The sequence below is a fragment of the Neopelma chrysocephalum genome, unplaced genomic scaffold (assembly GCF_003984885.1).
Source record: "Neopelma chrysocephalum unplaced genomic scaffold, ASM398488v2 Primary Assembly neopelma1_80b, whole genome shotgun sequence".
In the NCBI taxonomy this organism is placed as follows: domain Eukaryota; kingdom Metazoa; phylum Chordata; class Aves; order Passeriformes; family Pipridae; genus Neopelma; species Neopelma chrysocephalum.
The window spans coordinates 11,914,417-11,929,893 of NW_020897742.1; the positions used below are offsets into that span (position 1 = coordinate 11,914,417).

The 15,477-nt window shown below is 38.0% G+C and overlaps 1 protein-coding gene across 11 annotated transcripts in view; it reads left to right on the forward strand.

Annotated features, from left to right (window-relative positions):
- The window catches only part of DLGAP2 (DLG associated protein 2), a 402,991-nt gene that overhangs the window by 80,988 nt on the left and 306,526 nt on the right, over positions 1–15,477 (forward strand). For 2 of the 11 annotated variants that reach the window (XM_027690143.1, XM_027690138.1), the window contains exon 1: positions 13,177–13,345. The exons of the other annotated variants lie outside the window; for them this stretch is intronic. In XM_027690143.1, the coding sequence (XP_027545944.1) occupies positions 13,288–13,345 (58 nt within the window). In that variant the 5' untranslated portion in view covers positions 13,177–13,287. Of the gene's footprint in view, positions 1–13,176; positions 13,346–15,477 lie in introns of those variants that run through there. 11 annotated transcript variants of the gene reach the window in all.

A 15,477-nucleotide genomic window follows, 5' to 3' on the forward strand; every position in this document is an offset into this window, starting at 1 on the left:
ACGTTTTATGCGTCAAAAGGGACCTAGACAAATCAGAATTATAGCAATCTTGCATCAGCTGGAGACTTTTTCTGAAGACTTTTTTACAGCTTTCTTTTCTCTCTGTTAAAACAAGAATAAAACAAAAAGTGGTTTTTCACTGGTAATGGCAACATTAAATGAAAAGAAGAGCTTAGTATATTGCAAAAATAAAAGATATTGGACAGATCTATTGTGGTAATAAGATATGAGTAGCAAATGCTGTTGAGGAAGGAAAAAAAAAGTAAGCTCCTTGCCCAAGAAGTAAGCATAAATCTTAATTGAGAGGTGAAAGATCCTTATTTTCAGCAAGATGACATTGATTCACATAGATTAATAAGAATATGTTTATATATCATCTCATAAAACCTGAGATCTGGTCTGATGGAGGGGTTAGTGATTTAGCATTTATATAAAGCAGATTATCTTTTGAATTGCTAAGACATTAGTTTAAGTTATTCCAAGTTTACATCACTGTGACTAAACCTCAGTCTGGTGAGTTGATTTGATTTCCCTGTGTTAACTTAGACTAAATTGCTTATTCACACAAAATGGTCTGTTTGCCGCACACTGCGCTCATGGGGTTCTTTCACTTGCCACTGATGTACTGCAGGGTTAAACATGCCTCTTCCAATACCAAAGAAAGTTTTTTAGGCAAAATGTTGGAATCCGTTTCTCTAGATTAGTGTCAAAATCTTGCTATATAACCTTGGCCAGAGCCTGAAGAAATTTAAAGGAGCAGTGAATTCTCCACCAATCTATTAATTAATTCTTTTGAATATTGTTGTTATAAAAAATAGATAAACATTCTTCTGGTAAGCTCTAATGTAATTTGAGCTATAATTACAAACCTCTACAATTGTGATTTGTTATTGTATTGATGACTTAAAGCAGTGCTTTCTATTTAATTAACAAAATATTTTATGTGATGCTGACCTTATTTCCAGAAGGGTGTGTATTTCTGATTTCAGTCATTGTGGTGGGTTGACATTAGCAAGCTGCCAGACCCCCACCCAACCACTCTCTCATTCCTTCTCCTCAGCAGGACGAGGTAGAAAATAAGGTGAACAGGTGAAGGAGTTTGTGGGATGAGATAAAGACAAGGAGGTCAGCTATCAGTTGCCAACATGGGCAAAACCAACTTGGGGAAATTAACTTAAGTTATTGCCAATTAAAAAAGGTTTGGATAGTGAGAAACAAAGAGAAATGAAAGCAACACCTTCCTCCTGGCCTCTCCGTCCCAGGCTCTACTTCACTCCTTTATACTTGACTTCTTGTCCTCCCCCACCCAGGCAATGGGGAATGGGGATTCATGTCCGTCCATAAGAGCTGCTCTCTACCACTACTTCTTCTCAAGCATCTTCTCTGACATGTGAGTCCTTCCATGGTCTGTAGCCCTTCATGATAAACTTGCTTATGTGTGGGGTCTTAACAGGCTGCAGTGTGGCTGCTCCACCATGGAGGCTGCTCTAACATGGTCCTCTCCATGGGCTGCAGGGAAATCTCTGCTCTGGTGCCTGGAGCACCTCCTCCTTCTCTCTCTGCTCTCACCTTGGTGCTGACAGGGTTGGTTTGGGGATTTTTTTTGCAGGTTTGTCTCACTTATTTCTTCCTCACAGTCTTTTATTCAGTGTTTTTGCCCTTTCTTGTGCACACTTTCCCTGAGGCACCCCCACCTTGGCTCAGCCATGCCCTGTGGTGGGTGGGTCGGAGCTGGCTGGAATTATCTGTGTCTGACACTGGGAAGCTCCGGCCTCTCTTCACAGAGCCCCCCTGCAGCCCCCACTGTTGGCACCTGGATACTAGCATCCTGTACGGTGCTTTTTTCTTTAAAAATGTTTAAAATAAAAAGTTCTTAATATATTAAGATTAATATATTAATATTGATAATAATATTATCACAGTCCCAAATCTTTGTTCGCGAAGCCTAGCCATGATTATCACAGTATGGAGCAGCAGTTTACAGAGCCCTAGGATTTGTAGGTGTGGTGTGTAGAAGAAGCACAAGAAAATTCAATCATGTAAGCTGTTCAACAGTGGCATCCTGCCTTTTCTCATGAGAGGGGAATGTAGGGTAGGCCTGCCTGAAAAACAACACCTTGCTGTGAAATTTCAAAGTTGTCCAGAATTTCTTCTAATTAAAACCTGATCGATTTTATTCTGTCACCTTTGGAGATTTTATTGCACTTATTTTTAAAAGTGTCAATGAAAATTTCCAGGGGAGGAAACCCAGTTTCTCATGAAGTATTCCAAAATAGCTATATTTTGATAAATTTCATAGTGTTTCAGTTAATAAAAATGCTTTTTAAAGTATTATACTTATTTTAGAGAAAAATCCTCCAGTTTTACAGTGCGGATCAACTGTTTCAAAAACATTTAAATATGAGGAAAAATACATTTGCAGAGGCAAGATTCATGCCTGCTTTTTGTCTGTCTTTGATATGATCCAGTCCATGAGAGGTTATGCATCCAGCATAGCAAAAATCAGAGCGAATGTGCATCAGAGCAGCCTGTGTGTCTCTGTGCCCTCATCTCAGCCTACAAAGAGGGGATGAGACTCTTCCCTTACTGCTAGAGATGGGACCAGCCCCTGTTGCTCACGGGGAACGCCTTTCAGATTGAGGAGAAAAGCCTGGTTGGCAGGCAGCTAGTCTGGCTGCTTTCATGGCACTGCACTGCATCCTACCCTCCAGGAGCAACCCCTTTGAAGGGGTCACCAGGCAGCATGTCTCCTCCTTTGCAAGTGGAGGTTTGACCATGTCCTTGGATGTGGGTTGCTCCTCAACCTATTGGTGCAGATTTTGTTCTAGATCACTTTGACTGAAACTCGGTAGCCATGCTGAGTTCCTTCCTGTACAGTGCATACCCAGAGAACAAATTGGTTCACATCTTCAAAAAGGTCCCATGGCAATGGTAGAACTGTGCAGTTGCATGTTTTTCAGGTATCTGCTGGCTGTGACACCTGTGTAAATCCACAAAAGCCTATAGATACATGAAAATGTAGCCTCATGTAGCCTGTAGATAAATGAAAATGAACAGTGGGCTTATTTAAACTATGATTTTTGTGAAACCAAGCCCACAGTAAATATCCAAGAAAATTGTATAATTCCAAAAGAAAGTTAGACACCAATAAAAAATACAATTCTGCTATCTTGGGACTATGATTGTCCTGATGACAATAATGTAGACAACAAATGCAAGTGATATATATAGTCTGTAAGTTTGTAATACAGTTAAGCTATCTGAATAAACTCATACAGGACAGTACGGTGTACTCATCCTTCTTAGCAGGCATACAGATATGCCTTCTAAAGAAGCCATCACCATGCTATTCACGCTGATTCATTCTGCTGTGGCACAGAAGTGCAAGGTGGAGATGTAAAATATATAGTGCTTATTTTCAGTAAATGCCTTTTCTTTGTACGTATCTTGATTTATCTATGTAGCACTCTTTCTATTATTGCTACTAACAAATTCTTCTAAGAAATCTCTGATTTTACTGCAGATCTATTGTGCAGTTTCAATGGGACTGATCCCTGTTTCTTAGTATGACTTTTTGTAAGTTTTTTTAAAATATCCCTTTTCATCAAGCATAGCTCCAGTATTTACTAGTGTGAAGAGATAATAATGAGGAGTATAAGTGAAGGAGGCCTGCACTGTGGTGCAGTGATGGCAGGAGATCAAGATATTGGAGAGCTGTGGTCCACGGTAAAAGAACTTCTGCCTTAAGCAATTCCGCATGTGGAATGGCAGTACTGATTTAGAGCCAAACACTTATTTATTGATGGATTAATTGACTGATCTTATTCATTAGCTCTGGCTTCAGGCTTGGTCAAAAGCCTCAAACTGCCATGGATTGCCTTTCATTTATTTGACGTAGTAATATTCATTTAGCCAGAATACTGCAAATGAAGGAGGAAGATGTTAACAAAAGTAACTCCTGAAGGTAGACTAATAGCTTGTATACAGACAATTAAACTTACAAGGAGATGCACATGGTGCAGACTTACTCTTGCCAAAGTTTGACAAGCAAGCATTTCCAGATTCTGGACAAAAATGTTGCACCACGCTGTGTCAATCTGTCTGTGCCTAAGGCTGACTGTCTCTTGGATGCATGGTTATTCTTTAATATCAGGAGCTTTACTCAGGCAGAATAACTGTGCAACATATTGTGCATCACTGTGTCTTGCTCAAAGTGCTTAGGGATAAATGCAACTCTGGCAGAAAAATTAATGTGTTCCTTTTCTGCTTTATTTTATTTTAATTATGGAAAGTAATAAAGTTGTTCAAAGCAGCTTTGAACAAAATGCAAACCCACAAACAAACTCACTTAAATATGCTCACAATCAATATGTTATATGCCAAAGTGGTAAAATAACTGAAGGAAGAATATTGCACTATGTTGTCCTGGATGGGTTTAAGAAATATATTGTAAATCTTTTATATTTACAAAATCATCTCTCCCTCTAAGTAAAAAGTGTTGCCTGAAAATTTTAGGACAGCACGTGAACTTGCAATGATTATCTAAACTCACTGAGTTCTCCATGTTATCCATTGATGAAAAAACACACACATATATGTGTATGTATGTATATGTATACATATATATAGGAACAACCTAATGTGAACCTGTTGCACACTACAACAATCTGCCTGAGTCTTCATCCAAGCACATCTCTGAAGCGAGGAAAGATCATTATCCTTATTTTGAGAATTAAACAGAGGCTCTGTCACTTCCCTCATGTCCCTTAAGAGGCCTTTGGCAAAGCATGAAATTAAAGCCATTATTCATCAGTCTTGCACTACACCGTAACCACTGACCTGAGTGATGGACGCACTGTGGTACTCTTCAGTCTTTCGTAAAAGTTATTCATGATTTTTTCCCCACATCTGATAACTGCGTGTGACAAAATTCTACGATGGCCAGCATGGCCAGTATGTTTTCTCTAGTAATTGTGCTAAAACTTCATATATCCTGTGCTAACTCAGGCAGCCTTGGCTACCCAAATAAATTGAATCTCTGTAAAATATGGATCTGTGTGCATCTGTGGGAACAGAAGATCTGGCAGAAATCTTTGATCTCAATGTTCCTAGAATTGCAATTAGGAAAATTCATCTGTGACCCCGCTGCAATATGTCTAACATTGTCCTGGGACCAACCAACTTGTTATGATCATTGAAGTTTGCTACGTAGACCTGAACCATTTAAGTCTGAGAATAGATTTGCCTCTTAGCTGAGCTAGTGAGTGTATGAATGGGTCTTTTCTGGTTTGTCCAGTGTGCAAGAAATCTTCATACATGCAAGTAAGCATAGCACATTGAGTATTACTGCAAACTCACTGTGTGTTTTTAATGTCAAAATCATGATGAAGTTCCAGCACTACACGATACAGATATGTGCTTTTGATGCAATAGTTCTAATGTCAAAGAATGCCCCTATAAACTATGATAGAATAAAGCATTTAGTCAGAGGGTTTGGATAGCCTCCTATAAAGTATCATACTTAGTAAAAATAAGTGTCAGTGTCAAGCATGCTTCACAGATAATAAAGACTTTAGTGGGTATGCTATAACTAATTTTCTCCTGAAATATGTCAACACCATTCCATCTGATTTAGTTTAGAATTGCAGTAATACATGATCACAGTGTACACATTAGCAAATGTGTATCAGGTATTGTGGTGCACTCTTCTTTCTGAGTGTTATTTCTTAATGTCCCTTCAGTCTGACTTTTATTAATAAGTAGCACAAATAGTGAAAAATGTTAGTAATTTCCCTTTCTCATTGCCTTCTTTGGGAAATGGATAAGGGGTACAGAAAAGTGGAAAAGAGACTTCATACTATTGTATCGTTTCCTCATTTTACGTCAGTGTCTAGAAGGAATCAGGAGACACAAAGTTATGATCACAGTGAAGGATGCAAAGCTAGAGTACTTGAGATTACCCAACTATTTTGTCTTTTCCTTCAGATGTAACAGAGTTTAAGAGATTCCCTAAAGGAGTAGTCTAGCATTACGTCCTTCAGAAAAACATGCTTTTGTTGGTATCTCTTATTCCTAAAGTAAATGTTACTTGTGCGAGTAATGGGCTTAACATCACTAAAACTGATAATGTGGACAAGAATGGCACACATAAACAAAGATATATGATGATATTAGTGTTTATACGAAATCCAAAAGTCAATTTCAGGGCCATTGTATTAGTCCTCATAACAGCAAAAATAAATACTATCTTTTTTAATTCTTATCCTCCTTAGGAAAAACAATAGCAATGTTAACTGTCTTTCATCATCTTCTGTCTCTTTTAAAATATTTTCCTTTTGCATGTGTACCCATCAATTTTAACTTTTTTCTGGAGACCCTGCGCAGGCAGCAGTTTGTGATAAGTACCTGAGTGCAAGTTCACTGCTTTCAGTTCTGCTGCACAGATTAGAGAACCTTTAGTGTAAATGAGTGCATATCAGTTCACATTTCTCTGGATTTCCATCTTTTCACATATGCTAAAAAGCACAGCTGGACATAAGTAATAATCACTTTTAGTGCCATTCTTCTGTTTCGTATCAATTTGACAATTGACTGGAAGATGACATCCTTTGTTAATTAAAGGATTGTCTCTGATCTTAGATGCATCTTAACACAAGTCTGTGAGATCTAGAGAATGAGTCTGTATCCTCTGGCAGAGCTCTAATGCTTGCATACTTATTATGGAGGTCATAACTGATAAAAAATATGCATAATACTTAGTCTACAGTATGTGTTCTGAATATTTTTACTAACATGGGTGCTCTGTACAGAACTTGGTTATGTGTGACATGCACGCTAAAAAGCCCCAGAATAACTCTTTTCACTTTAACTTCCTCTTTGCTTCCCACTCACTGATACATCTTTTTAGAACCGTTAATTCTTGTTTGCAGCTGGGAAGTCTCATATTTTTCATCCATTTTCTTAATCCTTATCTTCCTTAAAAGGGCTAGTTGTTGTGGAAGGGTTGGACATCATTATGGCATCATGGCATGCGATGTCACCAGGAAAAGACCTGATTATTCTGAAAGACTTTCTCTTTTGGTGTCTGACATGCACTATCTTGATTCAGCCTCAGAGAGGCTCCTAAAACTGTGAGGACCTGTAGCCAGAAGTTAACAGCAGTTCTCAACTTTAGCTCCCTTGCATAGCACAAGCAGGAATGTACATACCTAGTCTGTACCCTGGGCTGTGAAGGCAGCATGACAGACTCTCTGCTCTTTTGTGGAAATGAACCAGAAACAACTTGATGGGGAAACTGAAAACTAATAATTTCCCCACCATTTTTGTTTCAGTAGAAAAGGAGATAGAGTTATCTTCAGCACTGAGGAGCTCCATGGATAAGGAATATCTGTCTTTTGGAGAAGAGCTGACAGGTCTGAGGTCAGTTCTGTGGGCATACTGTCCCTGAGGCTTCAGTAGCCAGTTCAGGGCAGAAAATCGGGGAACAGCAACCCATCCTGTGAAGCTACCAGCTGGCACAGGTCTCTTGGTCACAAATGAAAAAACCCTCTGCCTATAGCTTCAGGTCTGGCATATGGAGATGAGCCTTTTTTAATCCATCCTGTGTGTGGGTTCAACTTCTTAAAAATAGTTGCTGCAGCTGCACGCTGTGAGTCTCTCTTCATTTGCAGTAGGAGGGATGCTGAGCAGGTTTAGAGCAGTGTCATATTGAAGCTAAGTCTCCCAATTGCCTTTAATTTTCCTGGGGACACCTTTTGCACAGGCTAAAATGCGGTTCTGCATATGAACCAACATTCATATGAATGCATAAGCACTGTGTCCTAAGCAAGTGTGAAAATGGTACCAAGAATTAACAGCACACTGAATAGAGCTTTCAATTATTCATTGAGACCCTACTTATTTGTATACCTACTCTTTGGTATTATAGTTAGAAGTGTAACAATGTGTTTTCTACAGATTTTATGGATTAGAAAATCATAGGATTAGCCAGTCCGTAAATTAATCCTGATGTATGTTAAGTAATTCATCTGAAAAAACGGATGCTTCCTATATGGGAAATGAATAATTAATTTTGTTTTCCTGGTTAAAAAAATCCCTCAGGTGCTTTTCTGTTTTCTGCTGAAGCTGAAATTTTTTAGTCCTCTGACAGTGTCTTACACCCTCCAATATGTCTTGTTTCTATGGAGACACCAATGAACTGCAGCTTGCATTCTTCTGCATACAAGGTTGCTTCAGAATTTTCCCAGTGCTTCACTCTCTTCTTTTTTAATTAGAAATTAATCAATAGGTTTGGTACTCTGGTCTCATGCACTCACATATACACGCACAAACGCATATGGTCCCTGTGACTGTGAGCCAGCCTATAAGCACAATGTATGCTTTCAAAGTTTTAATTTAGAGAACAGCACATGGTATATTGAGGCTTATAATACTAGAATGGCAGTGTGGGAAGATAGATATCTTGTATGCAGTAGATGAGACGGGAGGATTTTATGATACTTCATGCTTTTCAAAAATAGGAGGGATGTGTGGCATGGACTTAAAAAAACATATCAGGTTCTTGGAATTCTATGCCCTTAACGTTATCTGAGTTATTGTTTGGCCCCATTTTCTGCCCCCCCCCTTGTAACTTTTATGTGAAATTTCTCCCCTTATCCCTTCCACCCTGAATGGTGAATTATTGCAGGATGATTCTGTAATCTAATTCTCTGAGCCGTATTGTTCCTCCCCTGTGAGCACAAGGCTTCCCCTTCAGGACAGTGGGAAATAAACACTTGTATTGCAGAACACAATATGTTAGCAAACAGCATAAGAAAGAAGCTATGTAAATTACTTTGTTTATTAATTTTAAATGTACTATGAAGTAAACAGTATTTTTAATTATCAAGAACCAGTGAGACTGAAATGGTGCCAGACTGGAAGTTGTATGCCACTGTTAGTGAGCCCTTTTAAGCCTTTTATTCCTGCACGGTAGTCTAAATTATTTTCCCCCAGTTAAATTCAACAAGTAGAATTGAACTGTGTCCTGCTGGTGTCCTGAGTTTTTTTTATTATTAGCTCATATGATACTGAAATAAATTTCCACTAACAATTCAAAATAGCATTTGCAGAGGCCTCATAACAGATAAATGTTTATGTAAACCACCCAGTGATGGCAACAGATTACATCTGATGCTCAGTTTATGTGCTGAGATGTATCCTCCTGAGCAACTTTTTTCTCATTTTTTCTTTGTGCTACACAGCAGAGTGTCTCCTCTTACTGTCTCATATGTTCATTGTGGTCTCCTCTAGACAAAGAATATTTTTTTGTGTTCCATATTTTTTAACTACTTATGGACTTCTGAAGTTAATAGTAGTTCTTAATTCCACTTGAGCAACTAGTAATCCTATTAAAAATAGAGTTTTGATGATACACCCCTGACTAGTATTTCTTGTCAATATGTTTGTATTTATGTTAATACATGCATACATGTATTATGTGGTAGAGACCTTTCCCAAAAGGGTAGAGACCTTTCCCAAATCTTCATTCACGAAGCCTGGCCATGACATGCATACATACGGATATATGTATTTTTGCATTTTGTGACCGTTTTTGTTGTCAAACCAAAAGGTTGAAAATACAATTAAGATTTTTTTATGCAAGATTTCAGAAAGAATGCTTAGTTTGAAGTCTATGAACATTTATTGCACTCTCAATTTATTTGAACTATTCATTATTTTTTGTTAACAGACGGAAAATAAGGTTTAACCTCTAAAAGGACTAATGCATTACTGCTTTCTCAAGGATAATAATTGTAGCTATGCAAGCTAGCACATAACGGTTAAATATATCCTTGCTTTTGACAGAAGCTGGTGGAGTTAGAACAGGGATGAACATAGCTTATTAAATATAGCTCTTATGAAGACTGCTCTATAATTACTGTGACTTTTCTTTGTATCATTATGATCATAGGCTGATGAAAACAATGAATCGAGGCTTTCAAGAGGCCAAGAACTATTCAGCCATATAAAAAAGATCATAGCTAGGGTAACAGCCCTGTTACTTTTCTTTGAGTAGTCTATGTAAATAATACACTATAAAGGTTAAATAGGTTCTTTCACTGAAACTCCTTCTTCCACTGATAAGAGTTAAAAACTTAGAGGAGAATGCTCCAAGGAGGATCAAGAATGCTTCATTCCATGAAATCTCATATATATCCATAAGCAAAACTTTTGCTATCCTTTTTAATTGATACAAGTTTTTAATGTATAAAAAGATATCTGCTAAAATTTTTGAATGTCTGGAAGTGTTTTCTGAGATGAAAACCTCAGAACAAAGTGACCTATATATCCAAAATATTGTGAGTACAAAAATGCCCAATTGTCCTTTGCTCTCAGCTCTGACACTTCTCAGATCCAAAATAGTTCTGGGGACCTGAATTCAAATATTTTTCACTTTTTCTAAGCCATGAGAGATTTCCATGCTTTGCAGCCCTGAAAGGAAAACAAATAGCAAGGGTATTTTCTTTTGGTCTGGATTATATCTGTTCTTCCCAGGTCTGTGTTGATACAACTGGGGAGGCAGCAGACCCCAATGCAGCTGCTGTATGTATTGAACTTGAGCTTTTCAGCGAAGACCTTGGTCAGTGCTAAAGTCCACTGTCTTCAGGAGTGCCCTTGCTTGCGAAGCTTTCCCCCTTTTGTATTTATTGATAATTAATTTTTTTAGAGACGGAATTTTGACACTTAAAAATTCAGCTGCTAGTGTCTTCTTAGTAATGAAGAATAATAATTTAATTTTCTTATTTTTAGATTTCATAAGGCAATTTAGGTTCATGAAAACCATGCAGTATTTATTCCAGACTTTCAGTATGAAGCAAATATGAATCAGTATTATCAAAGACAAAATTAGGGATTAAGAATCGTTGGTATTCACTGTTGTGCTTGCAGAGCTGGAAGGCAGATAGGGCCAGGCTTGTCTGAGATCAGAGATGGGTATGCTGTCTTTTCAAGCAACCACTTGACAACTCCTTCTGCAAACCAATACAGCTTTGTATTAAAGATAGAAGGTTCGTTGCCTTGGCTACATGTACTGAAAGACTTATCTGAAGGCTCAGATTCCTAATGGTTCCTATCCTTCTCATTTCTAGCCTAATTTATTCTCAGTTAGTGTGTTTGCAGGTCACCAGTAACTATATAGGTAAAATAGGTCTTCTTCTTCTCTGTTTATGTTTTTTTGATGTCTAACAGACAAACACCTTTTGTGATTCCCTTAGTTATGCTGGAAGTGTATTTTGAATTTTTCTGTGTCTGTGGTACATTCATATATATTCACATTATGTGTGTATAAGTAAATAATATTATCTTCTATTTAATATTATTTGTTTGTTATCACGTACCCTTCTGCACAGCTTTAAAGCAACTTAATTGCTTTAGCAATTGCATGGAGTTAATTCAAGTATCTCAAATCTGTAAGGGTAAATTATAGTATGAAATAGTGAGTAAGAAGAGGGAAATAAAAAGGAGAACTGTAGTAAATAGTTTAAAACCTATTCTGAAGCAAATCCAAACTTTACAGTAGGTTTGGTTTAAAGAAGAGCAGGTATATAAAGCAGTCAGATTTTGTATGCCAAGGTCTCCCAAATGGTTTTCTGGTAATGCCACAATTAAATATCAGTCAATTGAACAAATAATAACTTAGCAAAACCAATTAAAAGGAATGATTTTGAAGATGGACTTTTAGGCCTTGCTGCAGAAACCTTGGCTGATGCCCATTCCACTTGTCCAGTAAACTGCTATATTGATTGCTCTCTGTTTCAGCCTTATTTAATAGTTTCATTAATAGTATTAAAGAAAGCAAGTGAACAGCATGTTAATGAAGTCAGCAGATGATGTAAACAGCAGGAAACAGAAAATACAAGATACTTCGAGTTTAGAAACATGAGCAAGAGGAGTTATCAATATGTCATATTCAGATTGGCAAAAGTGAGAGGTTAATGCATCTGGGATAAATTAGTTCAGAACTGTTTTTTTATGGCTAATACATATTAATTAAACATACAGAAATATATACATTAAATTGCACTAAGACATTTTATTTTCTGGTTGAGAAAGGTCCGGTTTGTAGTCAGTATAATACCTAAAAGGGCAATACTGTCTGTGAAAGAATGTGTAGATAGATTGTGTAAAAGAGTAAACAAGTAATTGCTGAGTTTTACACAAGTGAGTGGATTGTAGGAGCAATTTACTGTTCTTTAAGCAGAGGAAATTTAAGAGGAAAGACTGAAATGACTGAGCAAACAGGGAATGAAGAGGAAGACTACTGATGCACATACCTGAAATACATGTAAGCATTTAGAGAAAATATGACTTATTTAGCGTTACCACAAATTTAATATCGTATCAGGAAAACGTTCCTTATTATTTGAAAGCAAACTCTAACTATACTAAATCAAGAATTAAAAATTATATGCATACAGGCTGTAAAGCACAACCTAGTGCCAACTGATGGAAACCTAAAATTGGCCGTAAGCTTCCACTCACTTGCATATAGAAATGCCAAGTCTCTTCAACAGCGCTCAGTGTGAATGCATGTTGCAGAGTTCCTAAATTGTTAGATCTAACCTATACTTTTTTTCCCCATCCCCAACAATATCCAAATTACAGTAGAGGAGACTTCCTAAGTGCTCCATTCAGCATGCCCAATCCCACACAAGATCTAAAATATTTCCCCTTCCCTGGAGTGGTGACATGCACGCTGCAGGCAGACTGACAACTACCTCCTCCAGTTGGAACATATAATCATCAATGCCCTTCTGAGCTCATTTAAAATGTGACTAACTCGAGCCTCAGCTCATACATTGTCAAATCCCACTTGGTGAGTCTTGTTCCTGTTCCAGCTGGAGATGGGCCCACGCTGGAATTTGGGAATCTAGTTTTCACGTTCCAAAATCGAACAAAGAGACTAGACTCATTTCTAGCCTTAGTTTCCTAAACTGCTGTCATGTCTGTAAGTAAAATGCTAGAACATTAGTTGTCTGGGAAAAATAAATGAATGATGATTTTAAGAGAGATGCTGGGGCTACTCAGTGCAGTAGCTTCCAGCTTTTTGGTGCTGTTCCCAGAAATGCTTCAACCACGGTGAGGAGCTCAATTCTCTAATTAAAAAAAAAAATTGTATCAAATATTTTTCAGCTTTACACTCTCAAATTAAAGCTTAAAAACCTCCAAGGAAGGAAAGGAGGCCAGATTGGAGGGGGAGGAGGTGAGAGGAAGGAAACGGGTGGAGAAAACCACTATATTCCCAAGATGCAAGGAAAGTTGAAAAGTAGAAGAAAAAATATATTAAATCAGTGTAAACTAAGAGGTAAGTTTAAGGCATTTTTTTACATTGAATGTATGTTTTGTTGAGGTATTTTTAGCAGTAATATATATTACTTTAAAAACACTTGAAATACTTTAAAGTGAGGTAATTGCTTTTTTTTTTCCAATTTCTTCTGCAGTAAACTTGATCTATATTTTTATTAAATTTATCAAAGGATTTGTTGTGCTGAGATTTTGCTACTTTTTGCTATTGCTGCTTGAAACTGTCTATTACCTCACAAATGACCTACATGAAGTGAAGGAACATCTCATGGCAGCAGGCAGGTTGTTTTGGGGTAGAGCTAAGCTGCAAAAGTTAATCGTTTATGGAGATTTAATGGGCATCGTGCTCCTACTTACCCACCTCACTGCAATTCAGTAGTGTGTTGGTGTAGCTTAGGAAAAGAGCTGTTGAAGTAATAGATTTTGGCATAGTTAGGAAGACAGTTGACCTGTGTTCTTAACTTGAGGGCAGAGCAGTGTCTTGCATTGTTTCTTAGTGTTGTTCCTCTTATTGCTATTTGGTGCGCTGGCTATGCAGGGGTTATATAAGTTAAGTTTTAATCAGAGACCACATGCCACTGCTGAATAGTAAAGCTCGGTACACTTAAAAGCTCATTTATTACTGGGATGTTTGTTGCTATACTGCCAAAAGCCTGCCAGAGATGCAACAGAATAAAAATATTGGTGATTAATATGATTGTGCTTGTGTTGTAACACCATGTGATATTAAAGGCTTTGTCACAGATGAGTTTAGAAAGAAAGGGAGCAGAAATCTGGAAAAAGTAGAGGAAGGTATAAGATGGTTTTGCATAGCTATATCAGCTGAGCAGAGCAGGGAGGCAGAGATGTACCTGTAGCCCTCAGCACTTACTGCATATATAGACCAGGTTACTTGCCGCATTTTTATCTTTGAAGATTGGGAACAGGGTAGGGCAAGCATGTGACAGCTGCCAAAATAGGAGAGAGCAAAGCTGTCAGTAGCTGATGGTCAAGAACAATACAGGAGATGAGGTTTGTAGGGAATGCTGCCACCTTCCTGTCTCATCCATATCCAGTTTCTGCTGTGTCTGGTCCTCTCAGGTTGGAGGTCATACTGTGTTTAAAAGATTCTGATGTCTCAGTTGTTCATGATTTTATCCAGTCTTGTTTTTTAACCTGTTTACATTATTGATTTCAAAAACATTATGAAAATAGGTTCTGTAAACTAATGACATGGTCTTTGTTTTAAGCCTCCTGTTTGAGGATTTTATGGATTGCCTGAAGTGTTTCTACTGTGAAAAGTGAATGCTTATCTTTGCCACCTTAAGCTGTCTACTTATTGGCCCAAAACTTGTGATCTGCTTAAATTCCTCTCTACTCCATGTGTCTGGTCATCCTTGTTCCTCTCTGTACATTTTCTAGCTATGCTATACATCCTCAGTGTTTCAGGTGAAAATGTTAGCTTATGCTCACCATTTAGCCTTCCTTAACTTTTCTAAATATATTTTTCAGAGTTGAACTGAATGCTTAAATATTTCTACAGATAGCAGTTACATAAATATATGCATGGCAGCTGTGCACTTCAAGATGAATATATTATGGATGAAGAGCTTGAATGCCACAGTATTTGTACTATTTTTATTCAGACACATCCTGAGAATTTAGCATCAAATGGCCTAATTCTGCTCTGACACTATAGCCAGTGAATTAAGTAGAAGCTGCTACCGGACTTCATGGGATCAGGACTGGTCCTGCCTGCTAGAGAAATGAGCTTGACACTACTTTCAGAAATCTTCTGAATTGTTCATGAATCCAGATATTAGGAACTTCAGTCTTTTGTAGGAGAGGAAACTTGGGAGACAAGAAACGACAGTTGTTTAGGGGATACAATGGTGGGATTGAGGTGAGCTAGGACATGGCTGAGCAACAGGAGCTGTGAGGAGCAGGCAGGGAGAGCTCTCTGGGAGAGCTGAAGAGCAAGGTGAGTGAGAGCACAGCCTGGCAGGCGGGCAGGCAGGCAGCAGCTGCAGTTGCAGACCCCTGAAGGCAGCGGGGCTGCCACTACATTAGTCAGATACTCTGATGTCAGAATTTCTTCGGACATCCAAAAGGCCTTGGGCACCTATGAAAGTGAATGAGAATTTGGGATCCCAA